This window comes from Nuphar pumila, chromosome 2 (assembly GCF_984573655.1).
Source record: "Nuphar pumila chromosome 2, dmNupPumi1.hap1.1, whole genome shotgun sequence".
NCBI classification, from domain to species: domain Eukaryota; kingdom Viridiplantae; phylum Streptophyta; class Magnoliopsida; order Nymphaeales; family Nymphaeaceae; genus Nuphar; species Nuphar pumila.
Window position 1 is genome coordinate 137,696,935 of NC_143250.1, and position 26,525 is coordinate 137,723,459.

The following is a 26,525-nucleotide window of genomic DNA, read 5'->3' on the forward strand; positions in this document are numbered from 1 at the left end:
TGAACATAAGTTCTCTACATTCAGGAACCAATGAAAAACTGATAGGAACGGGTTAAAAAGAGCTCTAAACCGATCCCAAAACACCCTGTATCGGTCATATAAACAGTTTGGTCCTTTAAAGGGTTTAAATAGTACATGGACCTTATTTCAGACCTGATCTGATTTAGTCCAAATCTAAATCATGTTTTAATGGATCTTGACCCGATCCTGATTGGGTCCTTGATTGGATCCCATGATCCAGACCTACTCAGAATCCAAAACCTGATCCAAATCGGATCATGGGTTGGATCTTATGATCCAAACCCGATCCAAACATGTTTGAGTCAGATCCAGATCCAAAAAGGATTTTATTTGGATTTAGATCCTGTGTTCGGTTCAGATCGGGTCAAACCTAGACCCAGAACCCCCAAACGGGTTTGGATTGGGTCCCCAAGATCAGGTCCATACCCTATCCATCCGCTCCTTAACGGATTCGGGTTTGGATCAGCCATGTCCTAGGACGGGCGCCGACCCAATCCACCCAGAATAGAGGATCCAGACTGGATCGCCCCCAAGAATGTGGATCCGATACCCGATCTGCCTGAAGCCCACAATGGGTTCGAGAATGATCTTCCCAAAATACAGCCTGCTGGAGATCTCAAATGCCGACGAGGTCTGAATGGAAGTTGCTCAGAATTTAATTGCGAACAAATTTCATTTTTTTTGTTGTTATCAAATTCCACATCGGTTCACCAAAAAATGCAAAATAAGGTGTCAGACTGTGCATAGATAGATTTGTCAGAATTCTGTAGAGTCGCTGAAACACACACCAGAATTCCTCCATACAACTCTGATGATGCTCAAATCACTCAAAAAAGATTCTCACATGTCAATGAACTCAGATCCACTGGTGGGTTGTCAATCATTTGTCAGATATAGCCAAAATTAAGGATAGACAGTAAAGGCTACTTCAGCAGTCGCTGACAACCAACCAACCGAATGACTGGCTAAAACATCTATAGCAGGTGGTGGGTCGCTTGTCAATGATTTCTCTATTGTCGTCTGACATCCCCAAACCAAATGGGAGTCCGACAAGAGAGAATCACGCTGACAAAAATTTTTGGCAAGCATCCCATGGACGTCGGCACACCCACACTCCGAATATGCGCAACGGATGCGCAGTGTGGGCCCATAACCAAATTTTAGCATAAAAATGGATCGTGAAAGCGCCACTTATCGGATGTGGCTTTGGACGATCCGAACGACACTTCGGTGGATGCGAGTGGTCGACGTTCTCCTCAACCAATTGACGCCCTTAATTACCCGAGCTAGAATGTCGAGAGGTGAGTAGGACCCTTGAACCCAGAGATAGAGATCACAAATGAATGTGGCACTCAACAACCACATATACCTTCATGGTAGTCTTCATCAAGCTACCATGGATCTCTCCTATTTATAAGGAGATTTGGAGGAGGCTCATAATGTGTTCATAATGGTCACTAGTGGAGGTCTTTAATGGGCATGAATGGACAATTATGTTTGACCTCCCAAAAGCCTTTCTCATGTATGTCCCTTGATGTGCCCATGTTAATATGGGTCACATCTAAGTTGGATTCTATCCGATCCAAAATCCAACTTCTCTTTCTTTCTTGTTTTTTTTGTTGCCAAACTTTATATCAAGCACAATGTTACTTAGGCAGCTGGCTCACCACAGTTAAGTTTTAAATGGTCGGGATGCATTTTAATCCATGAGAGTCGAGGGTGGACATTCTCTTGTGAAAAGCTAAGCATTCGTTGTGTTCACAGGTTTGGGTCTAGTGTTTAAAAAGCCTTAATCAACATGGTTTAATTTGAGTGTTCGAATCGTCTCGATGCGGGAAGCAGATCATGTCATGCTAAACATGAGGTTTTTTTCTCATGCCAACATCGTGGCCGTCCATTTTGTATTTTAAAAAGTTAAAAAGTCAACGGAACAGTTATATGCTACGTGGCATTCATCCAAAATGCAAACAGACAGCCACGATGTTGGCTCGAGCAAAAACCTCATGTTCAGCATGACCTGATCTGCTTTCCTCGACGTGGGTTAACAAGGAGTTTGGTGTGTTTAAAAACCATATCCCATACCAACGGGGGCTCTGCTTGTCTTGTAGGAGCAGCTAGTGCACGTCACCTTATGTTGGGACGTTGCAGGTTCAAAACCCAATCGTGTAGGGGTCTGCCTAACCCCAGCTTGCCTTTCAAAAAAACAAACAAACATACCCCATGTTTTCTTTTTCAAAATTTTGAATTTACCCGAAATTTACTTGACTAATTTTTGTCCATTGTTTTGGGCATAATTTTTAAGTTTTAGCCATGGACAATGGCACCACAACTCATTGTTTATGGTTAAGTAATAGTAGGCACCAATATTTATTTATATAGCATTTCTACGTAGTTCTTGAAGTTTAACCGCTATTTTTATGCACACACACATTTTGCACCAATGATGAATGATCATAAATTCATTCAATAGCAAGAAACTCAGTAGAAATGCTAAATCTTTTACCAAAAGATGGTGATCGAACTGCCTTAAGTTCCTAAACCTCAATAGGCAAAGATCCTACCAAGTGTCATTGCTGATTTTGCAGGATACGTCTTTCCTTGTTCGATGAGAAGGGATCAACCTAGCTAAGAATGTTAGCTCCCTCGGTCTTGGCTTTGGCATGCCAATAAAAGTACCTTGCAAGCAATGTTAAAAGAAATTGAGCTTGATGGTGAAGGGACACCACCAATACTTGAAAAGATAAAAAAAATAAACAATATGATATGCATTGGATAAATCCATACTTAATTTTATAAAATAAGCAAAATAAATCGAAATAAGTACAGGAATAGTCTTACCTTGGGATTAGGTATCCCTTTCTATGATAATGATGATGAATGCGGTGACAGACTGATACAACTTTCGCTAGGAAGATGCTCTAGGGAGAAGGGTGAGACAAGGATCTAGATCTAGGCTTAGGGTCTTGAGCAGGGTATGGGTGTCTAGGATGAATCTGACAGAGTCTGGGTTCAAAAGAACTTAGATCATATATGCTGGGCGAGGGAGGGGGGCGCTAGACCCTTATTTATAGGTGTTAGATTGAGTTTTGAACTTAGGTTTGAATGATTTTGGGTCAAAAGATCCAGATCCAGATGTCATGCAAGAGCTTGATCAGATTGACCAAAAAAAATGATGTGGCATAATCTGATTGGCCAAGGATTTATCTTAGGGGTTAAGTAAGATGGTTTTGGTAGGTTGAGGGGGTTAAACTAGGGGTTTAAGAAGGTTTTGGGGTGAATTTTGGCTTTCCACAGGTTCCAAAACAACTTTCAAATGTGAACTGGATCCAAAATAGGAAGTTTCAGTTCCAAACGGCACTTTGTTAGTCCAGGCGACAACCTTGGTTGTCATTTGAACTAAACCGAGTCTGGATCTGGGACCATTAACTAGAGTGTCAACCTAGGTTGTTGTTTGAATAAAATGTGTCTGGATCCAAATATAGGAGTAACAACTATAACTAATTGGATCTAGATCTGATCAAGATCCAATGAAGAGCGATAACTGAAAATGGATCCGATCTGGATTCAAACCACTGGAGCGACAACTTAGTTTGGATTTAATTCAGATCCAAACAGCTCAAGCAACAACCTAATTGGATCTCATCTAGATCCAATTAGTTCAACGGATACCGATGCATTCTTGAATTACCATGCACCGTAACTGCTTTTATCTATCCTTTAGATATTGTCTAGTAAGTCTAACCATAATGTATAGATAATCATCACTTGCATTTTCATGGAATATCGCTTTCATATCAGTGATTTTCTATGTAAAATACTCTAGACACAAAAAATTATGCACTCATGTAGAATATGAAGTAAAATCGTTAGCTCGAAAACAATATTATGTGTAAAATGCGTGGTGATTTTCTGTGTTTTGTGTGAACTTTACCTTGATTTTATTTTCTTTTAACACATAAAATCACTATTAGATCAACGATTTTATTTGTAAAACACAAAACACAAAAAATTCGCTATACACAGTAATTTTCTTTGTTTTGTGTGTTTAAGCACTTTGCAAAATACTTATGCATTCATCATTGGATCTACTTCATTAGGTACCGAGAGTGAGTATTCAGTCTTGGTCAGGATACATATCAAAGAGGTGGGATGTGTTAAAAAAACACATATCATTTAGGTGTCTCATTTGGTACCCAGAGTGAGTATTTAGTCTTGGGCATGATGCCTCTCGAATAGGCGGGACGCTTCCTGGAGAACACCGATCATTTAGGCGTCTCATTTGGTACCGAGAGTGAGTATTCAGTCCTGGCCAGGACGCTTATCAAAGAGGTGAGATGCATTCCAGAAAATGCCTATCATTTAGGCATCACATTTGGTACTGAGAACAAGTAGTCAGTCCTGGACATAATGCCTATCATGGAGGATAGGCATTATCCTTGTTTTCAAGTGTGTCCCTGGCCAAAGTGACAACTTTCTCTTTAACGACAAGTTAGAAAGTTGTCTAACAAGTGTGCTAGTCTGACAGCAACATACATATTTGAACTCTTATTTGACGACAATTGATTATGTTTAACAATTCAAGGGTTTCTGATGACAAATATGATAATTTTTAATGTTAAGTCTAATTTTTTGACTTGCCCCCTGACATACAGGCTAAAACTACACTCATAAGCTGACTTATTTTGGCCATAACTCCCTAACCGTGCATCAATTTAAGGTGAGGTTTGGTTCTTGAAAAGCTGACATCCTCTACTTTAAACAAATTTTGGTACAAAACCAAATTAAATCATTTCAAGGGTTAAAATCAGGCTTAAAGTGGGGCCTACTTAAAAATATGTTTTCCAACCAGACAAATCAACTTTTTTTTGAAGCTGGGACTACCTAGTTTCAACTTTTTCTTAGACAAAAACCTTGAGAATGTTGTTTTATAGGTCAAAAATATAGTGAAAGTGAAAAATACATTATGTAGGACTCGAGGCAACTGCCCTTTTATATATACCCTTTGACACAAGACAATTAAGTCAAATTGGGGTGTCTATAACTACTCAAACGATAATTAAGCTGAGATAAACTGCTCAAACAACAACTAAACTGGATATGATTTTTATCCAATCAGCTCAAACTTGTATTGATGCATTTTGATATTTATGTTTTATTGTTTAAATGAAAATCAATTCACAAAAAGTGATTTTATGTGTTTTTATATGAAGAGCTTGCATTGATGTTTTTTTATATTTGCAAGTTATTGCTCAAGTGAAGATCACTTCATAAAAAACGGTTTTATGTGTTTTGCTTATGAAAAACTTACATCGATGGGTTCTGATCCATATAGTATGTTGTTCAAGTGAAAATCACTTTACTAAAAATGATGTTATGTGTTTTGTTTATAAATAACTTGCATCTATGTGTTCATATATGTATATTATGTTGTTTAAAGAAAAATCACTTTATAGAAGGCAATTTTATGTGTTTTGTATATGAAAAACTTGGTGTATTCTATTGTTCAGGTGAAAATCATTTAAAAAAATCAATTTTTATGCATTCTGTTATTGAATATATTTTGAGACAAAAAGCATGCATTGATGTTATGTGTTGATGCAAAAATCAATATTTGGGAGATGTAATTAGGAGATCGAGCCAAGTACTTATTGTGTTTTGTGTTTTACACATAAAATTGCAACAAAACACATGCCATACACGATAAATAAAATCGTTAACATGGGTCGCACAAAACATAGATAGAGAAAAATTTTGAGTTCTATGTTTTGCATATTTTGATACTTTGTAAATTATTTTATCCGATCACCTAACCACGTCACCTAAAACACAAAAAATATAAGGAAATTGTTTCACATTCAACAATTGCTTCATTTTTAACATAGCTAATTTAAAAAATGGTAGTTTCATGAACGTGTCATTTGTAAAAAAGAAAGCCCCATCAAAGGAAGTTTGTGTAATAATATCAAACAAATAAGAAAATTAGACATAAAAAGATGACTGCAAAACTATGTGCATTTAAAACATAAAAGTTCAATTTATGAAAATATCAAATTCTAGAAAAGATTGTTAACTAACTCAAAGAAAGAATTAATTAGTCCTAAACATATTCAAAACATTAGAAAAAGATGGAACTAGTTATGGTGCATGAATAATTAAAAAATGCACATGATCCCTATGATTGAGATGAAGGCCATGTTAATAGTGTATGATTTGTTATGAGTTTTTGTGTGTTTGAACTCAAAACACCAAAAGGATAAGTGTGTTATCTGCACTATCATACTTCTACTATGGGTGTTCTACAGAGCCCCGAAAACATGCCTTCAGTATATTTGGAAACACCAAACGGTGGGTGTGTTATCTTCATCATTACACCTGTGTTAAAGACGTTCTCATCATACATGAAAACATGCTCTTTATATCAAAGGAAACTCCAAAATGATGGGTGTGTTATCTATGTTACCACACTTCTATTATAGGTGTTTTGACAAGACCCAAAAACATACAAAGAATTGATATTTATATCTTTGTAAAGTTCGATATTTCAATACTTTTATAGGTATATTCAATGAAATATTTATTGTGAACCTTTTTATATATGTTATTTGATATTTCATAGTATTAAAATATTGTATTTTTTTGCCCATAATCACATGTTTTTTTTTTTTGACCAACACTGAATCTTGCTTGCTTCACATGGTTACACAAGTTTCAATTATGACTTTTTATAAAAAATTATTGTCACATAAGTTTCAATTATAACTCTTTATAAAAATTATTGTCTTAAATTAGTTTAATTTTTTTAAAAGGGTATCAATAACACAATGTCTGGAAGTTAAGTCGTCTACAATATTATAGGCAAACACTTTATATACTTGCTAGATTCAAATATTCCTCTCAAAGAAGTCTATTATATGCAATGACAAAACAATTAACATATAGTTAGCTTTTCATAGCTACTTAATAAGTCCGCTGGGTCGATCACTGGATCTGCTGTGGGAGCAAGCCCTGGATCTCGTTCAGCCACACAATGCTACTTCATACCTGTTGCACTGCGGTCGCGGGGGAATCAAACTTGAGGAAACTCGCCCTAACCAGCTGGGCAACTCTGTGTGCTCTAAAAACTGTGGTGGTGGTGGCGGTGGCGGTGGTGGTGGTTTGTTCTTCTTTAGCATTGTTGTCTCAACATCAACTACCAAAAAAGTGTCCAAGAAAAAACATGGTTTCTCAACTTAATCCAAGTTCTGATTGCTTCTGTTGTTGAAAATTTACACGAACAAGCAGATGCGGGCAAATCATATCGGTAGCAACATGAAAAACTTTCTTAGGAAACATTTTCCATACTTTACGAGTCCACAGCTAGAGCAGTCTTGAATTACACTGCAAGAAAAGGGTGAACTGGATGGAAGTTTTTTCGTTGCTATTGATTATTGAACAATAAGGGCGTCATAGGCAAGACCTAAGGTGACAAACACAACTGTCACTAAAGAGAAACTATAGTGGCATTCTTGGTTGTCGCTGAAGGAATACTATAGTGGCCATATGGTACTAAGTGACAATCCTGGCCGTTGCTAGATGATTTAGTAACCAGACAATTAGCTACGGATCCTAGGATGATGAGCGGCAGATCCAGAGCCTTTAGTAATGAAAAAATTGTCGCTAAAAGTCTACACTCTAACTCTTTAGGAAACAAAAGATCATCATTCTTCTGAAATCAAGCCTGAGAAAGCCAAGAAATGGAATTCTACACAAATTCAAGAAGAATTGAACAAAGGAAAGTGGCCCAACATGAGATATGCATACTGCAAACTTCTTTTGAATCCAAGATGAATTATTTTCACTTACCCAAGATTGGTACTCGATTGAAGTTTTCAATTATTTGACCATACGGATGGTAGCTTGCAAAAAATGCGACCTTCAGATCTACTTTTTTTTCTTTGATATTTAGCTAGGGGAGAACCCTGGTTCAAACGGTGGGATTCATGAATGAACAATGCTCTCGACCAGTTATAATCCTTCGGCTGCTAGCAAGGGACATGCACCCTAGGGGTAAAGCCTACGGAGTTTTATGCTGCTAGGACAGTAACTGTGTAATGCGGCAGACAGAGCCAACACGGCTAGGTCTCTGTTCCTGGTGGTGGTTTCTCCATTAAAAAAAATGATGTGCACCCCATATATCAATCTCTCAACGTCCACCAACTTGAACACCTTAAGCTACCCACTTAGCCAAGTGTGCCGAGCCCTTGTGGGTTTTGGGTCGACATAAATGTAGATAAAATAAAAAACGCATAATCTTATAAATAGTTATTATAAATCTTAAAAATCTAAAAATATGTACAATTAGTTTTAGATATTTCACAAAAATTTAAAAATCTAATAACTCCAAAAATGGTTCAAAATACTTATTCTTCATCCTTTTGGTGTTAATTTACTCTCTCGTTCTTATATTGATGCATAAAAGTTCGAATATTTTTAAAAAGCATATAAAAGTTTGACAACCTTGAGAATCTATAAATGTTAAAGAAAATCTACCCCTTTGTTGGAAAGTTCAGTGCAAGTCCTAATTGAGCTTTGGTTAGAAAAATGATGTGATAACGATAAAATTCACCACACACAAGCGCTCACACATATACATATATGAGCAACCCTTATCTTCAAATGGGTAAAGTGTCCAAACATTTTCGGACACTTGTGCACCACTGATCGCGGGCATGATCAGCTGTGCATTTTTTTTTTTTTTTGACTTTTAGCATCAGTCTTGACCGCTGCAGCCCTGGGTTTTAGCAGTGGTTAAGAACTGCCTCTAAATGTCCAAAATTCATTTTTTTGCGTGGTGCACAGCCTCTCATCCAAACCGAGTTTGACGAAAACCCATTCGAAGATACGGGTTTTCATATATATATATATATATATATATATATATATATATATATATATATATATATATATATATATATATATATATATATATATATATATATATATATATATATATATATAGTGTGTGTGTGTGTGTGTGTGTTGAAGGGGGACTGTTCAACCAAAAGGAAGGTCCAAAATCTACAACTGATGATAATCTACTATGTTCATTCTCTAATGATCGAGTTTTTCATCATTCAGACTTTACATATTGTATTTTGTCATTCATTTAGTGAGAGACATGTTTTGGATTATGATTTTTTTATGTTTAGATGTGTTTTATAAAGTGCTAAAAATCAATGACCCACAATACTTTGTATTATAAAGTTTTAAATGCATTGTGAACCATCAATTTTTCATGCTTTAAAAAACATGACTATATGTCATAAAGTTTTGGTGTAAAACATATTTCTTACTAAATAAATTATAAAGAACAAAGATATGACGTCCTTCCTTTGGTGCTCAAGTATTGGATTAGTTGTAGATTTTGGACCTTCCTTTGGTTGACCGATCCTTCTCTTCTCCTCTCTCTCTCTCTCTCTCTCTCTCTCTCTCTCTCTCTCTCTCTATATATATATATATATATATATATATATATATATATATATATATATATATATATAAGCAATACCGTGCGAACCACAATTTTCACGGTTTTTTTTGTTCTTTCTCTTAAATCCAACCATGCAGATTTGATCTACATGCTTGGTTTTTTGGGAACCACCTCTTGAATGGTTAAGATGCATAGGCAAGATTGTTTAAAGCGTTAAAATCAACGGCATAAAATCTTCATGTACAATGATGCAAACATGGCAAATGAAACATACTAATTGGGGGTTTTCAGTTTTTTTTTTATATTTTTTTAAAATTCTGACCATACAAATGTGATCTATGTACTTGACTTTATGAGGATCAGCTTTTGGAGCGTTCGATTCCAATACATGGGCAAGTTTTTATAATGTTAAAAAAATCAATGGTTTAAAATCATTGTAAAATTTTGAAGCTCTAAGTATCATTTTTTTCATCAAAAACACATAATCTGGGCGTCAATTCTTAATAAATGTACTATGCTAAAGACATCTATGGTGTCGGAATGAGGAAAAGAATATGAGAAAAGCTGAAAAACCCATTAATATTTTTTTATAACTCATATATATGTATATATATGGGCAACTTGTTAAAGTGGCTGAATGAACCTAAAATAAAATGTATGTGACAATGTTCCAAGCGTATTTACGAGGAAATGAGATGGATATTAGAAGCGATGCATGAAGCAAAAACAGAGAAGTGAGTGCTAAAAAGTAGTAAGCAGGATACAATATGAAGCGATTATACCAGTGCATGAAAAATGAAAAGGAAATACATAGAAAGCAATATGAAGTGCAAGCAGAAAGTAAATAAAAAATAACATGAGCACAAGTATAAAACGATATAAACCCAACATGCAAGCTTGTTATAGAAAAAATATAATTTTTAATATAAAAAACATTGGAAGTGAGGGAGCACTGAGTGGAAGTGATAGGTAAGAGGGAAACTTTAAAAAAGCGAAAGGGAATCGATCGGTGAACCAAAAGGAAGCTAACTTTCCACTAAAGAGAATTGAGTTTCCCATATGTCAGAAGAATGTTTTTCAAAGTTTTTTCCTTTTGAGAAAGCAAGGAGTTTTCCGTGTTCAAAGAGAATTTCCAGAGAAAGAGTTTCCCTAAGTAATAAGAAGCTGCTGGTAACTACAGTTCCAAGTGCAATTCTAAAAGAAACGGAGAGAGAGAGAGATGAGTACGAAAAGGGAATGCATAACAATCAAATAACTGAGATCAAGTGATCAAAGAAATATATTATGTTGTCAAAATCTTATTATATCATTCTGATGGCATTTGAAAATAATTGTTTGGACTATTTTGATATTTGTCTTTTCTGTCCTCTACAGATAGAGAAAGGTTCTTAGTTGAGAAAAAAATTCATGTAAGGAAGTTTCTGGCCTTTTAAAATTCAAAATCTTATTATAAAATTCATTGCTGAATATAACATGTAAGGAAGTTTCTGGCCTTTTAAAATAAAAATTAATCTTGTGAAGTGGGCATGCTCTGTAGTTGACCTTAGGAAAATTAAAAAAGGATAAAAAAACAGTAACTTACCGCTGGCTTACAAAAGAACAGCCAACTCTTCTGTTATTACATTTCACCACCTATTTTTTCAATGAATTTCAAATGCCCGATTAACAAATAAATCTACGTTCTATAGAAAAAAAAAAGTACTGAAAGCATATTAATCATTTTAGTCTGTGGTTGTTCTAGGTGATTTCGTAGTTCGTGGCCAGATAAGAAGGAATCACAGAGAAAAGCAGCAGAAGAAAACAGGGGACGCGATCCAGAGGTACCTCAGATCTCTCTCTCTCTCTCTCGGATGAAAATTGGATTTTGAGGCGAATTCATGCGTTGGCCGTAGAGGCTTAGTCACAGAAGGGAGGTGGAAGGGCCAGATGTGATCTTGATGAAATAGATTTGACGATCCTTTGCTAATAGTCGATTTATCGCTCTTCTTTAATCAGAAATTACTGAAATTGCTGTGTTCATTCTATGATCCCGAGCTTTCTGATTTCCTCTCTCTATTGAATTTTGTGTTTCTTTTGAGTTGATTCGCTTTTGCTTATATTGTTTCTTGAAGGATCCGTTATCTATAATTTTTATAATCCGCAAAACGAATAGTGGGAAAAGGAAAAGGAAGGAAAATCTCGTAGAACCATCTCTCTCTCTTTCTCAAGTGGGAAAAAGCTGGGAAATTTGAGTGGAAAGGAAAACGGTGCAGTTTTTCCTATTGTTCCAAACTAGAAATATCCTTCGTATGAAAATTTTCTCCTCACGAGATGGAGAAATTTATGACATGCCTCTCTCTCCCTCTTGAAAGTGAAAAAAAATGGGAAATCTGAGTTGAAAAGAAAATGGTGCAGTTTTCTCATTTGTTCCAAACTAGAAAAATCTTTTCTTCGTATGAAAATTTTCTCTCTCTCTCTCTCTCTCTCTCTCTCTCTCTCTCTCTCTCTCTCTCTCTCTCTCTCTCTCTCTCTCTCTCTCTCTCTCTCTCTCTTGCAATTCGGGTTTCACGTCACACAAACAAAATAAAATTTTGATTTGCTTGTATTTATAACTTTTTTTTGAAGGAGCTATTAAGTGTATAATTTTATTTGTTTATTCTTTCCATGGAAGTGTGTGAAATCTGCTAGCTGGTTGGAATTTTTCCTAGGTCCGATCAGGCCGTCTTACCTCTGGAAACTGAAGATGTGATATAATTCCCTGCATTTGCCAAAGTTTTGTCTTCTGATCTGTTAGCAGCAAAAAGCAAACTGTCCAAAATTAAGTTCTTTTTCCTAATGTGAAATCTCCGTATTAGCTTCAAATTCAAGATCTTCTTCAGATCAGGTTCCTTGCATGTTTTGGTATCAAGTAGGCTGTGGGTCTTGGAAAAGGTGGTCTAGAAGGATGAACATAACTGGTATAGAGTAACAAATAAAGGCTGGAAAGTATTTCATGTATTGGCTTTTTGTCTTCAATTGGCAACTAAGAAACATGCAATTGCATTAATTGAGGTTGGAAATTTGTTAATCATAGACATTAGCTCCCTTTTTAGGCAGGAAATATGTTCAGAAGCATATGAGTGAGCAATTCTTGTCTCAAGGTGGAGAACAGACATTTTTTTACATCCAAAGAGTGAAGGGACTGTTTTGGATTTAGAGGACGGGGGTTCTGTAGTTGTTTAAATTTGTTTTTTTTTTGTTTGGTCGATTTGGTATGGGATGAATAAAATTATGATAAAAGTTGGATCATTTTGTTTGAACTCCTTTTAATGCACTTTGATTTTCTTGAATGCATGTTTTCTTAGCAAACTTGGGTTTCGGATTTTAAAGATCTTTAATTTGATTGGATGCGAGCTTGTACTATTGTTTCTTGATTGGATGTTTGCTTTTATCATCTATTTAGATGTCTTGAGCTCTGCTTTTTCTTTGCAGATTGGATAGAGCGCAAGAGAGAGGGAGAAGGAGACACATCCAATATTCCATCTTCTGCCATTGAGGCTCCCTTCCTCAATGGCTACTCAGCTCTTTGGACGCCTTCTTCGACACACTTCTCTTGACCAAATGAACCTCCTTCGCAGCCGAGGCCTCTCCTCCATCACCTCCACGGCTACACCCATCCGAGCAACTCTCTTTCCTGGTGATGGAATCGGCCCCGAGATTGCTGAATCCGTTAAACAGGCCAGTGCCCCAGAATTCTCCTTTTTGTGGTGTTACTTTTTTCTCTTATTCCCACATCTGAATGTAACATGAATTTTATCACCTCGAGCTGGGGAATTATAGAATGGCTTGTATATATCTGGGTTTACCTGTACATCTGTTTGACGCAATAGACAGAGGCTTTCTTGTTGAGGCCCTGGATTTGCTGAGCCATATTTTAACATAGCAAATGTTGCTCAATTTCTATGATGTGGAAATATGGTAGAACTGGAAAAGTATTGAAAATGATGTCAATCTTTGTCTAGATGAACTTGAGTTTCCAAACCTGCTTCTCTGTTTGGAGCATTCAATGTGCTGAATTGGGTAGATAAAAGGGAAAGAAAGGACTTCCAAATTATGTCTGCAAAGACATTAATAATTTCTGGAAAGTGATGTTCTGTTTGGTAACCTTCAACGCCAAGTGCACTAAAAGGAAATATGAAGAGGGAGATTTCAAGATTGAATTCAACCATGAGAAGTTTGAATCTCAAAAGCTTGTAAAAGAACAATTTGACAAGAAATTATTATTGGAAATAAATGATTATGGAGTAAAAGGAATTATGTTCTAGTTCTACACATATTGATTAAATATCTTATGCACAATAAGTATAGTAACAGAAAGCAACACATTGGGGCCAGCTTAAGCCTCTCATGGAGACCTGGAGCAATGAAATTGTTCGATATTTAAGAAACATTTCTAGTTTCTCGTGGTATGCTAAGGTCACTGACACAAAGTATGATTCTCATGCCAACACCTGGATAGGAACTATGTGTGGGGGTTTATCATGTTGTGTATTTGTTTGCCTTATGAAAGGTGGTTGCTCATCCATCCACTGGCTTTCTACTTTTCTGCAGCACTGGATTGATCTTATATATATATTTGATTTTATCACCCGAAGAAACTGTGTCTAGGCTTGAAGACCTGGTTGCGCTGGCTCAGCCTATCATACCTACGGTCGTCTGCCTAGAGGCATAAAACTTCGAGCTAGGATCCTCACCCCCAGGGCCTATGCTGGATGGTTTGTGCAAGGGAGTGACACTCGCAGGAATCGAAACTCGACCACCCATTTGACGGCCTAGGCCCTGTAAGGAAATGAGTTCTTTCGCTAAGTCACCAACAATGGACACTCAAAAGAATTTCACTAAAATACCAAAAAGAATACTCAAAGAACCACAAAAGGGTTCACCCACAAACATCCACTAAAGGGGTATAAAATCAAGAACAAGAGATATAAAATACTGATTTTATTTATCATAACACATGCAAGAAGCATACATTGAAGTGGGATTTGCCCATATTTATACACAAAGAGGAGGGGCCGTTGGGATCCTAACGACTCTCTATTATGACCGGTCAGCATATGTTGACTAGTTCAAATCCAAAAAAAAAAAAAACTAATCCTAGTTACTATTCCTAGTTCCTATTTAGTTATATTACATAATATGACTATATATATATATACACACTTGTTTTTAACACTCTCCCTCAAACTTACGGTTGGATAACCGAAAGTTTGTCCAAGAGAAAGTGAAATCTAGGAGCAACGAGAGGTTTGGTGAAGAAATCCGCCAATTGATATTCTGAAGTAACGTAGGGAAGATCAATGTTGTCGTGTAGGAATTATTCTTATACATAGTGACAACCCATCTCAATGTGTCTGGTTTGTTCATGGAAGGTCCGATTGTTGGCAATGTAGATGAAACTTTTATTGTCACAGCATAGTCGTGATGATCCTTTACTCTGAACGTCCATGTCAGCCAATAATCTCATTATCCAGACCACCTCTATAGTGGTTGTAGTCATGACTCAGTATTCTGCTTCAGTTGAAGAGAAAAAAACTTTTTGCTGCTTCTTACACCTCTATGTAATCATTGAGTCACCTAAAAACACACAAAAACCAGTGGTTGAGTGTCAATTATTTGGATAACCTCCCCAATCAGCATCAGTATAAGCAATTAAATCTAAGGAGTAAGAAACAGATAATAAAAGTCCTCGAAAAACACAAGTTTTGATATGTCTAATAATATGCAAAACTGGTCCCACATGAACAGTGGTGGGAGCATGTTGAAACTGGCTCGTTGTATGAATTGTATGCGCAATGTCAAGTCTCATAATTGAGAGATATGACATAGCCTCGACAAGTTGTATGTATGGTGTTGGATTTTCAAGTGGTTCCCTATCATCAATCTTTATTTTTACATTTGTAACTTCGGGAGTGTCGATTTTCTTATCATCTGAAATACCTGACCTGATAACAATATATAAAGAAAATTTAGATTGAGTCAGTAAATAACCTCTAAAGAAATAAAAAACTTATATACCAAGAAAATACTTTAAAAACCCTAAATTAGTTATTTCAAATATGTTTTGAAAACTCTTTATTTGTCACCTCCTATGATGAACATATCATCCACGTAAAGAAGAAGAAGAATAATACCTGCATCAGAAATCTTAACAAACAAGGTTGTGTCAATTAAACAAGATTGAAATCCAACATCAAGTATAACTTGATTAAACCTGTCATACTAAGCCTTTAGAGCTTGTTTAAGGTCATACAACCCTTGGTTTTTAAAATCCAACATCAAGGGTTCCATTACTCTTGGTTTTTACATTTCTGACCTCCAGTGAACTTTCGGGTGTTACTCCCATTGCCATCTTTCTTCTGAAATCTCTGGGGTTGGCTTTTCTTCGAAGAGTCCCAATCGGCTTACAACAGTGTAGCCATCTTAATAGCTTGGTTCAGACTCTGGGGTCTACTCCCAAGCACTCGACTCCTCAGGCCATCTTTGAGTCCTTGCACGTACTTTATGGCATGAATCGACAACCTATGGGTTTCTTTTCTAGGAGAATATCTTGAACAATCCAAGTATTCGCCAACATGAATATGTGTAAAATTAAAAAAATAAGAAAAATTAAAAAAGGAAGAATTACAGTCATATTCAAAAACATGAATATGTGTAAAATGTAGAAATGACTAGAATGCCTCTACAACTAATACAAGAAAGAAATATTATATATATATATATGTATCTTCTTTTATACATATAAAATATATAGAAAATATATTGTCTTATGAATTACAATTTAACACCCCCCCTCAAACTTACTGCATAATGACTGAAAGTTTGCCAAGAAGGAAGTTGAATCGCGGAGAGCACAACGATTTGGTGAAGAAATCTGTCAGCTGATATTCTGAAGTTGCATATGGAAGATCTATGACTCCTTTTAGATATGCTTCTCGGACATAGTGGCAGTCCATCTCAATGTATTTGGTCCACTCATGAAATGTGTGGTTTTTGGCAATATAAATTGCACTCTTGTTATCACAGCATAGCCTGGTGGGCCCTTCTACATTAATCCTCATATCTTCTAGTAGCTGATGAATTAATACAATCTCTATGGTAGTAGTTGTCATGGCTCGGTATTCAGCTTCGGTAGAGGATAATGATGTTTTTTGTTGTTTCTTACATCTCCATGAGATTACTTAGTCTCCTAAAAACACACAAAAGTCAGTGGTAGAGTGACGGTTATTCGGATCACCTCCCCAATCAGAGTCAGTATAAGCTATTAAATTTAATTCAGAGAAAGATGATAAAAAATACTTCCTTACTCAACGATCCATTTATGCATCTCACGATCTGCATAATTGCACTCATATGAACGGATGTTGGTGCATGTTGAAATTGGCTGATAGTATGAGCTACATGTGAAATATTTGGTCTAGTGATACTTAGATACATCAAGGAGCCTACAAGCTGTCTGTAGGGAGTGGGATCTTTGAGAAGAATTCCATCATCAATTTTTATTTTGGTTCCTACTATAGCAGGAGTTTTACAAATTTTATCATCTGTAATACCTGACCTGTCAAGAATCTCAGAAGCAAGTTTAGTTTGAGATAAAAAATAACCTCTATGTGAGTATGTAACTTCAATTCCCAGAAAGTAGGTCAGAAATCCTAAGTTAGACATTTCAAATTTATCTTTTAAAATAGATTTTATGCTCTTAATTTCTTTAGAATCGTTTCTAGTTAAGCATATCATCGACATATAGATGCAATATTACTATTCCTATGTTGGATTTTCTGACAAATAAAGCAGTGTCAGTAAAACATGAGGAGAAACATTTTTTAACATTATAGAGTTAAATATGTCATACCAAGCCTTGAGGGCTTGTTTTAGTCCATAAAGTGTTTTCTGGAGACGAAGTATTTTTTCTTTAGGAGTCTCCATTCTTGGAGGAGCATCCATATATATTTTTTCATTAAGATCGCTATTTAAAAAAGTGTTTTTAACATTCATTTGGTAGATGTTCCATTTTTTAATAAAAGCAATGGTAATAAGGCATCTGACAATAACCATTCGTGTAACAGGGGCAAATGTTTATTCATAGTCAATCCTGTATTCTTGACTTTATCCTTTGGCTACTAGACAAGCTTTATATCTTTCAAGAGATCCATCGCTCTTGGTTTTGACCAGAGTTACCGGAAGCTTCTTAGGTAGGTGAGAAACTCGCTTCTCAGAAACTCGCTTTGGAAGCGCGATACTCCTCGCTTTGGAAACTTCATGGGAATCTCGATTCTCCCACGCTTCTTCTATGCTTCCCACACACATGGTTTATGCTTCCTATATGCTTTTCTCACGTTTCTTTTCATGTTTTTCATGTATTTTCTCTCATGCTTTCACTCACTTTCCATGTACTTTATTTAAATTAGTAATCATCATTGTTAGATTTTAACAAAAATTTAACTCTTTTATTGAAAAATCACGAAATATAAGAATGATCAATTTTATTTTAGTTTTTATTTGTTTCTTGTTCGATTCTTATTCAATTACCATATTGCTTCATTTTTTTTAATATTTCGCTTTTAAATTGATACTTTGCTTTCCGCTTTCTATAAATTTTAAAATGCCTCGCTTTTTGCTTTCGCTTTTCATATTGTTTCTTGCTTTCTCTTCCTAGTTTGGCAACCTTGGTTTTGACCTTAAAGACCCATCTACACCCTATGGTTTTCTTACCCTTAGGAAGATCTTGAAATTCTCAGGTCTTTGCTTTTCTAAGAGCTCTAAGTTCATTATCCATAGCTTCTATACATTCAATACTTTTTTTGGCTTCTTCAAAGTTTTTGGGTTCTACGTATGAGTGAATGGCACTAAGGCAAGGTCTATGTTTAGATGTGAATGAATCATAAGAAATGAACCTAGAAAGGACTTTTCTATTTCTCTCAGTTCTTCATGGATTTTCCTCATTTGAAGAGGTAGTTCCACTAGATTCGTTATATTTTTTTATTGCACTTTTAAAACTATTTTTATCTCTATGGGAATATGTGATAGGATCTCTAGATGTTTCTTCATCAATATGTTGATAGGTAGGTGGGTGTAATAAAGAGTTATTTTTCCCAACTTCATTATCACTAGTCATTATGTGGGAACTCATCATCATTTCTAGATAATAACTCAAATAAAAAGAAATAATCCATATTTTCTTCATGAGGTTCACATCTTTCAAAACCACTAACATTTTTAAGAAAACTCACATTTCTGGACACATATAATTTGTCGTTTTTAATATCGTAACATCGAAACCCCTTTTGAGTTTCAAAGTAACCAAGAAAAGCATATGTGATAGCTTTTGGTGAAAGCTTATCATTCTTGTCCGTAAGAACAAAACATTTGTATCAAAAAATTCTTAACCTATTATAATCAGGTTCTTTTGTGTACAACATTTCAAAGGGCAAAATTTTGTTTAAATTTTTGGATGGAAGCCAATTTATGAGATAGACAAATGTGAGCTGCCTCGGCTCAAATTTTTTTTTTTATGTTTTGCGAAATGAGAAGGGTTCGAGTAGTTTCAATAATATGTCTATATTTTCTTTCGGCTAATCCATTTTGTTGAGGTATTTTCGAACAAGATTTTTGATGGAGAATACCATAACTTTCAAGATATCTTTTGAATTCATTTAATAAGTATTCTCCTCTAGAGTCAGTTCTAAGAATTTTTCAAGTCACCATTAAATTGGTTTTTGATCATCATATAATATGTTTTGAATGTCGTAAAAACCTCATGTTTGTGCTTAAGAAAAAATATCCAATAATATCTAGTGTAATCGTCAACAAAAATCACATAATACGAAAACCCCTCTTTTGATAAAATAGGTGTCGGTCCCCATACATCTGAATGGACAATTTCAAATGGTCTTGTTGTAAACATAGATCTTTGATTAAAAGATAAACTTCTCATCTTTCTAAGAGTACAATCATTACAAGTAAAATCACTTTTACAAAGATGTTTAACAAAAGGTAAATAAGAAATTTTAACTATATTGGGATGTCCAAGCCTTTTATGCCATACATTAATATCTTTATGTTGGACAACATTACAAAAAAGGGTTTTTTGAAATTTGAAGAAGTCAACATAGTATAGATCTCCCTTCCTAGAGCATTTTCCAATCAACCTCCCAGACTGGCGATCCTGTATCCAACATTTATCATATGAGAATTTTATATCACATCCATGGTCCGAGAGTTGAGAGACCGAAAGCAAATTTAAGTTTAATTTTGGTATAAATCTAATTTTTGAGATAAAAAAAAACCTTGTTTTTCAAAATTTCCAATTCCTTTGATTTCAAGAGAAGTTTCATCCGTTGTTGAAACAAAAGATAGAGAGAAATTTTTTGAATATTCGGAAAATGAACAAATACTTGGAGACATATGAAAGGAGACACCTGAATTTAAGAGCCAAGAAGTCTTACCGGGAGAAGAGAAACTTGATATGGCAACTCCAAAAATTACCCCCCTTGAGAAGAGGTTGAAGCGCTTCCACAATTTGATGCAAAGATAGAGCTCCATTGGAAGAAGATGAACTTTCTTCCTTTTGGGGTTGGGATGTGGTAGTCATGGCTAGCAATTTCTTCCATTTTGGACAAACCAGTTTAATGTGCCCCAGTTCCTTACAAAAGTGACATAATTTTGCTATACTCTCTTTTTTCACCTTGCCTACTATTTTCCCTTGCTCATTGATTTTTGAAGTGGAGAGGTTTGTAGGTTCTCAAATTGTTTTCTAGTCTTGAAACGACATTAATACCTCTTCTTGGTTGAAAGGTGTTGCAAGAACACTTGGGTTATTTTTGCTTATACTCATACGAGTCTCTTCCCCACTTAATTTAGTAATTATATCTTCAAGAGAAGAGAAAGTAAAGGTGGATAAAAGAGAGGATCGTATTTGTTCAAATTCGGGTCTAAGCCCATTTAGAAAGTTGAAAAAGCGATTTATGCCTAAGCTCAATGGTTTCACCACTCCATTTGCGCTCAAGCATGGCAAGCTCATCCCAAATAAAGGACAACTCTGCGAAATACTCTCTAATAGTCATTTCGCCTTGTTTGAAGGTCAAGGCCCTTTTTTGAAGATAGTACTTATGGGACAAGTCTCTTGAGGTGTACATTTTTTCAAGATATTGCCATGCTTGAGAGGCTTTTTTGAATTTGATAATGTTGGCATTGATTCTTGTTTCAACGGATGAGAAGATCCATGATAAGATTTTAAAATTTCTCATCTCCCATTCCTCATGTTTCTTACTATAGTCTTCAAGCGCTTTGATTCTCTTTTCACCTTCAAGAATTTTTATCTCTTCTTTCTACCAAAGTAATTATTGGTTTTGGTTCCGGTATTGAGCCTTGGACATACCCCCAAAGCCCTTTACCCTTAATATGCGCTTCCATATTACCGGCCCAAACATGATAATTTGAGCCATTCAGTTTGAACCCAAGAGAGAAGTGAGAGTCTTTTTCCCCCATTTTGAGAAGAAAGGAATATAGAGTGAAGAAGATCTTACCACAAACGAGTCTTTAGAGCTTACTTGATATGGTATGATTCTTTCAATATATATTGCAAGGAGTCTTCACTCCAAGGATTAAGAGAAAGGTAGGTGTACGCCTTTCGAGGCACATGATCTTCTTCAATAATCACCTTTCTTCTTCAATAATAACCTCGCTCTGATACCATGTGAAAAATCCTTGCAAACAATCAAGTTTTCAAATAACTTGATACTTCAAATACTCAAGACATGAAATAGCATTCAAATGCTTTACACCACAAAGGGAAAGAAATGCAGCAAATGCACTGTGTTTATAAACCTAAGGAAACAAAACTCCTCACTGTATTACTGTTTTACAATGGGCTCACACATCCCTTATTTATAAGGCTTACCAACTCTTAAAGAGTTGTTGGGCTATGCCCAACGGCTCTAATTAGAGCTGTTGGGAATCAGCCCAACGTCTCTTATTTCGAATTGTGCACTGCAGCTACTGACTGTGTATAGAAATAGTACATAAAAAAGAACAAAAAATAAAAATGAAAAATTACAAAAATAAGAAAAATTAAAAAAGGAAGAATTACAATCATATTCAAAGACATGAATATGCATAAAATTTTGAAATGACTAAAATACCTCCACAGCTAATACAAGAAAGAAATATATATTATATATATAAGTAGATGGATACATGTACATATATATGAAATATATATGTACATGTATCTTCTTTTATACATATAAAATATATATAGAAAATACATTGTCTTATGAATTACAATTTAACAGAAGCATGGGTAAATTGACTTATCCTGATGTATCTGTTGCTTTTTAATCTGTTATTCATGTTTTCATTTCACAGCTTTTAAATTTGGTGTATCAATTATGAGCTGCAGAAGTAGCGTAGAACTGAGTTAAGAGCCATGTAATTTGGAAGACTGTGACATGCCAAAGTACCCGTGTAGCATGAGTACTCTTGAAATGCCAAAGAGCTGTCCATTAACGAGTACCTCAGAAAGGTCAAAATCACACTGTTAATGTGCGGTTTTCAACTTCTCCATAGTTTGGACTGTTAAAGTTGACATGACCAATTTTGCCCAAGTCTGTGGGATCAACTGTAGCATATTTGTGGTATAGATGAAAGTGACAACAGTGTGTGTATGTGGGTGTGGGTGTGCACAAGCACGTGATCACATCCCCTGCTTAGGCGCACCAATCTTTCAGACATTCGGTTGTTATAACCTGTAACTTCATTTGTAGCCATGTGATGTAGGTCTAGGGAGTTTTTTTTAGGTTATCATTTATTTTGCAGTCTTAACTGGCCAGACAACTAGAGTAAGAATATCTTTTGTATTAAATGTTTATTAAGATACTTTGTGAATTCACTATTATGAATGCAAGTAAAACTCTTCAGGTCTGCTTAATGTTGATCTTTGGGAATGAGTTGAAATGTGGTTGTATGAGGATTATACAGTTGTTTAAGATTGGAATCATGCTAGTTAATTTAGGTGCTTTCTAGGATTCCTGATTTTAGTTATTTTGTGGATGATTTTGGATGAGGAAGGTTAATATTTTTTCATTTTTAAGGTGTTTGGGAACTTTGGTTATTTTTCTTGATTTTTTCATTATTTGTTGGTAAAGATACATTCAATGAGGTCCAGGTAAGGTATTAAAGTATGGTCATTATTGCAAGAAATGACAGATAAAACCTTCTAAGGTCATCTTTTAAATGGAACATGTTATTTCTTCTAAAAAATGTTATGGAGTTGGCATTACTTGTTTTTCTTGGTTAATAAGAGTTCATTTTGTTCTGACAGTAGTTTTTTGTTTTGATACTAGTTTTTGGTTTAGTTGAAAATTCTGGCTTGTGCACATTTACTGAAGGTTGTCTAATACTAGTGGCATTTGTGAGTGACTTTCCTATAATCGATGAGGTGGGAAATTATACATTCTAAGAAGTGTCTGGGTATCAAGAAATTGGTCTAGGAACTGATACTTATGAAATGCGTTGTTAATTTCCATGAGTGATGGGTACTTTTGCATGTTTAAGTCAATTTTGGTTTCTTTACATCTATAACCTACTATGGCTACTGTTTTTGTTTCCATACGGATGCTATGGCTACTACATTGAAACCATTTTTTTAGTTAAAATTTTATGCTGGAATGAACTTATAATTTGATATTGTAAACAAAATTCTAATTTTCTCTTCATAATACAAGGCTAATTAGTGCATGAATTTTTGGGTTGATTCTCAGGCTAGTTTTTACTAATGTAGGTGTTTAATGCTGCTGAGGTGCCGATAGAATGGGAGGAGCATTTTGTGGGTGACAAAGTTGATCATAGAACTGAAAGCTTTCTGACTTGGGAAAGTTTAGAATCGGTGCGAAGAAATGGTGTTGGCTTAAAAGGTCCAATGGCCACACCAATTGGAAAAGGACATAGGTCATTGAATCTTACCTTGCGGAAAGAACTTGGTCTATATGCCAATGTTAGACCTTGCTACAGTCTTCCTGGCTATAAAACTCGATATGATAATGTTAATCTTGTGACAATTCGTGAAAACACAGAAGGGGAGTACAGTGGCTTGGAGCATCAGGTAACCTCTCTTTTGTTTGCATTTACCTGGAATCATGTCTCATCATTGATCTTTTTTTTCCACCTCTTAATCAGGTTGTAAGAGGAGTTGTCGAGAGCCTCAAGATCATTACTCGGCAGGCAAGTCTGAGGGTAGCCGAGTATGCTTTTCACTATGCGAAAACCCATGGAAGGCAAAAGGTTTCTGCCATACACAAAGCCAACATCATGAGGAAGACTGATGGACTTTTTCTTAAGGTACATTTGTCTCTGATTTCTACTTTTGATACAGTTTCGTTTCTTGCAAATTCTACATTAATTGTAGTCTTCGTCTGCAGTGCTGCCGGGAGGTTGCAGACAAATATCCTGAGATCAATTATGAGGAAGTCATCATTGATAATTGCTGTATGATGGTAACCTATAACATTAACTGTTTCTATGATGATAGGAAGAAGAATGTTGTTTCCTTTCTATTTAATCTTCTTGAATTCTTCTAAAAAAAACTTATTATTTAAATCATTAAGTTATCCTATAGCTATCGCAATTTCCCAAAATTGTAGTCCAACTTTAGATATCTCTTGAACGTTGGATCTTCTCTATTAAATTTAGTATTCACTTCTATTCTGTGTCTCACCTTGAGCTTAACCTAATGATTTTGCACTTGCAGCTTGTGAAAAATCCTGCTCTTTTCGATGTATTGGTGATGCCAAACCTTTATGGGGACATAATTAGTGACCTTTGTGCTGGATTAATAGGGGGATTGGGTTTGACACCAAGGTATGTAATTTTTTCTAATTATGTCTTCGCTGATGTAGCAAATTCCAAAGCTCATTAAATTTTGTCAGCTGTAATATTGGTGAGGGAGGTATTGCGCTTGCTGAAGCTGTGCATGGTTCAGCACCTGATATTGCTGGAAAGGTGACTCTCTCTCTCTCATATGCGAATTAGGCATCAGCCTTGCATCTCATGTTTCTTTAGTGTTGAAAAAGTTCCATTTCATATCCATAGTAGCTTGGTTTCTAACTTGGGCGATCCAAGTTAAAGTATATAGTTGCAGTCTGGTTATCACTGCATGTGTCATATTTATGTTCACCACTATGATCTGGATATGTTTTGGCAAGACTATGCCGAGGGTTTGAGTTTTTCTTTTTATGGAAATGGACACCTGGGAGAGCACTTTTAGAGACAGACAATGTGATTTTATTGTCGTCAACTTGCGATAATGAGTGTGTTACATTTCGCTAGTCCATGGTATCCAAGTTGCTCTGTTCACCAGGTCACCTTTCAGTCTATCGCTTCAAATTCTTCTTTTTGAAAAGCCACCATTATTCTAAACTTTGATTGGATTCTTCTATGGAAATTCTTGAAAACTAACTTATTATTAAATTGCAATAGGCAACAAGATATATGAGCTTAACATTGAATGTCAGTCTTCAGCAATGGTGCATGACAATATTGATTATATATCCTGGGTGTGTTTCTCTTTTCTTGTTCTTTTTCAATTGAGGGACGATGATTGCAGAACCTTGCAAATCCTACGGCTCTACTATTGAGTGCAGTCACTATGTTGAGGCATTTGGAGCTCCATGACAAAGCAGACAAAATTCAGGGTGCTATCCTCAAGACTATTGCTGAAGGGAAGTGCAGGACTGGAGATCTTGGGGGCACTGCATCAACATCCGATTTCACAGAGGCAATTTGCAACAATATTTGATGTGCTCAGAAAAATGGCTTACTGGCTGGTGTTTCCGAATAAGTTTGGCACGACCAACTCATCTGCATGAAAGGATTGTGGGTGCAAGAAATTGGCCCCATGTTGCTTAGATTTGCATGGTCCAAAAAATTTTTGTTGGTGTAAATGACTCTGCTTTCCTTGTAACTTTCTCACTTTTGATCCTTGGGAGCTCAAATTTTTTTTACCTATTTTTTCTTTATTTTTTGTTCCTCTGTTCTTGAGAGAGAGAGAGAAAGAGAGAGAGAGAGATTTCTAAGAGATTCTTCCCAAATAACGGTGTATGATATTTTGTAACCATCCGTTCATGATGAACTTTTTCAAAAATCATCCTTCCAAAATAACATGCTAGATTCAGATCAATGTCTGATTATACCCCATCATTTTGCACTCTTACTGCTGATGCTAATAGAATTGAAAATGAGTTTGAGTAGGTGGCAAATTAAAAAATCAACGACTGTAATTTTTTTTGGCATCAAAATACCTTTTTTTTTTACAAAAAAACATGATCTAAGTGCCAATCCTTGTTAAATAAAACATGTACATCACATGTATGGTATGTATGGTGTCAAATTGAGTCGAAACAAGTTGCACCTCTGAGTTTCGAATCATTGATACCACACGGAGGTGCTACCAAAGACTTGTGATGTTATATATATATATGGTGATACATGATGTATGCATGGCTTGCGATGGAGCTCAAGGTTCATGTTACCAGTCAGGACAGAAAATGAGATTTTATGTCTTTTCTTTTTGACATATGAAATGATGCATGATTTGTATGTAGGTATGTTGGCTGATATTGGAGCTGACGGTTCAAAGAACTTGTAAAGTGTCATTGGGCATGTGGTGTGTATGACATGTGGTATAATATGAGCTTACACATACTTATGTTGTCTCATACACGAGCTTGAGTTGATACAAACCCGTGAGGTGCAAAAGAGGACACGGTACCATGAATACACAGATACACATATAATGTTATGATAGCCTTCACAGGCAAAGTGCTTGTATGAGCTAAAAGCATTCGAGAAAAGTTGGGTACCTATGAATGAATCATAATTACTCTGGAGGGATACTGGGATTACTGAACCCTGAATCGCCTAATGATATGAGGCACATAAAATAATAAGATCTCATAATAAGAACCATGTAACTCATTGAGATCTGTGGTCTACCTGAAGAGGTAAGATGTACAAACCTCGA

The 26,525-nt window shown here is 35.6% G+C and overlaps 1 protein-coding gene across 2 annotated transcripts; it reads left to right on the top strand.

Moving 5' to 3' along the window:
• The first annotated feature begins 11,209 nt into the window (after positions 1–11,209).
• Positions 11,210–25,510, top strand: LOC149847275 (3-isopropylmalate dehydrogenase, chloroplastic-like). Of its 2 annotated transcripts, none has more exons than XM_089998367.1 (8): positions 11,210–11,310; positions 12,941–13,186; positions 23,289–23,609; positions 23,684–23,845; positions 23,926–24,000; positions 24,255–24,364; positions 24,433–24,505; positions 25,110–25,510. In XM_089998367.1, the coding sequence occupies exons 2-8, from the start codon at positions 13,019–13,021 to the stop codon at positions 25,299–25,301; spliced, it is 1,101 nt and encodes a 366-aa protein (XP_089854493.1). In that variant the 5' UTR covers positions 11,210–11,310; positions 12,941–13,018; the 3' UTR covers positions 25,302–25,510. The 2 variants fall into 2 exon arrangements, with proteins under 2 accessions (XP_089854493.1, XP_089854494.1); XM_089998368.1 differs by having other exon boundaries at positions 25,095–25,224.
• Positions 25,511–26,525: the final 1,015 nt, after the last annotated feature.

Bases quoted from the DNA above. Each gene is read 5' to 3' on its own strand.
- LOC149847275 (XM_089998367.1), top strand. From the start codon at position 13,019: ATGGCTACTCAGCTCTTTGGACGCCTTCTTCGACACACTTCTCTTGAC. The intron at 24,001-24,254 runs GTAACCTATAAC...TTGCACTTGCAG, and splicing joins TTGATAATTGCTGTATGATG to CTTGTGAAAAATCCTGCTCT. The intron at 24,506-25,109 runs GTGACTCTCTCT...CGATGATTGCAG, and splicing joins CACCTGATATTGCTGGAAAG to AACCTTGCAAATCCTACGGC.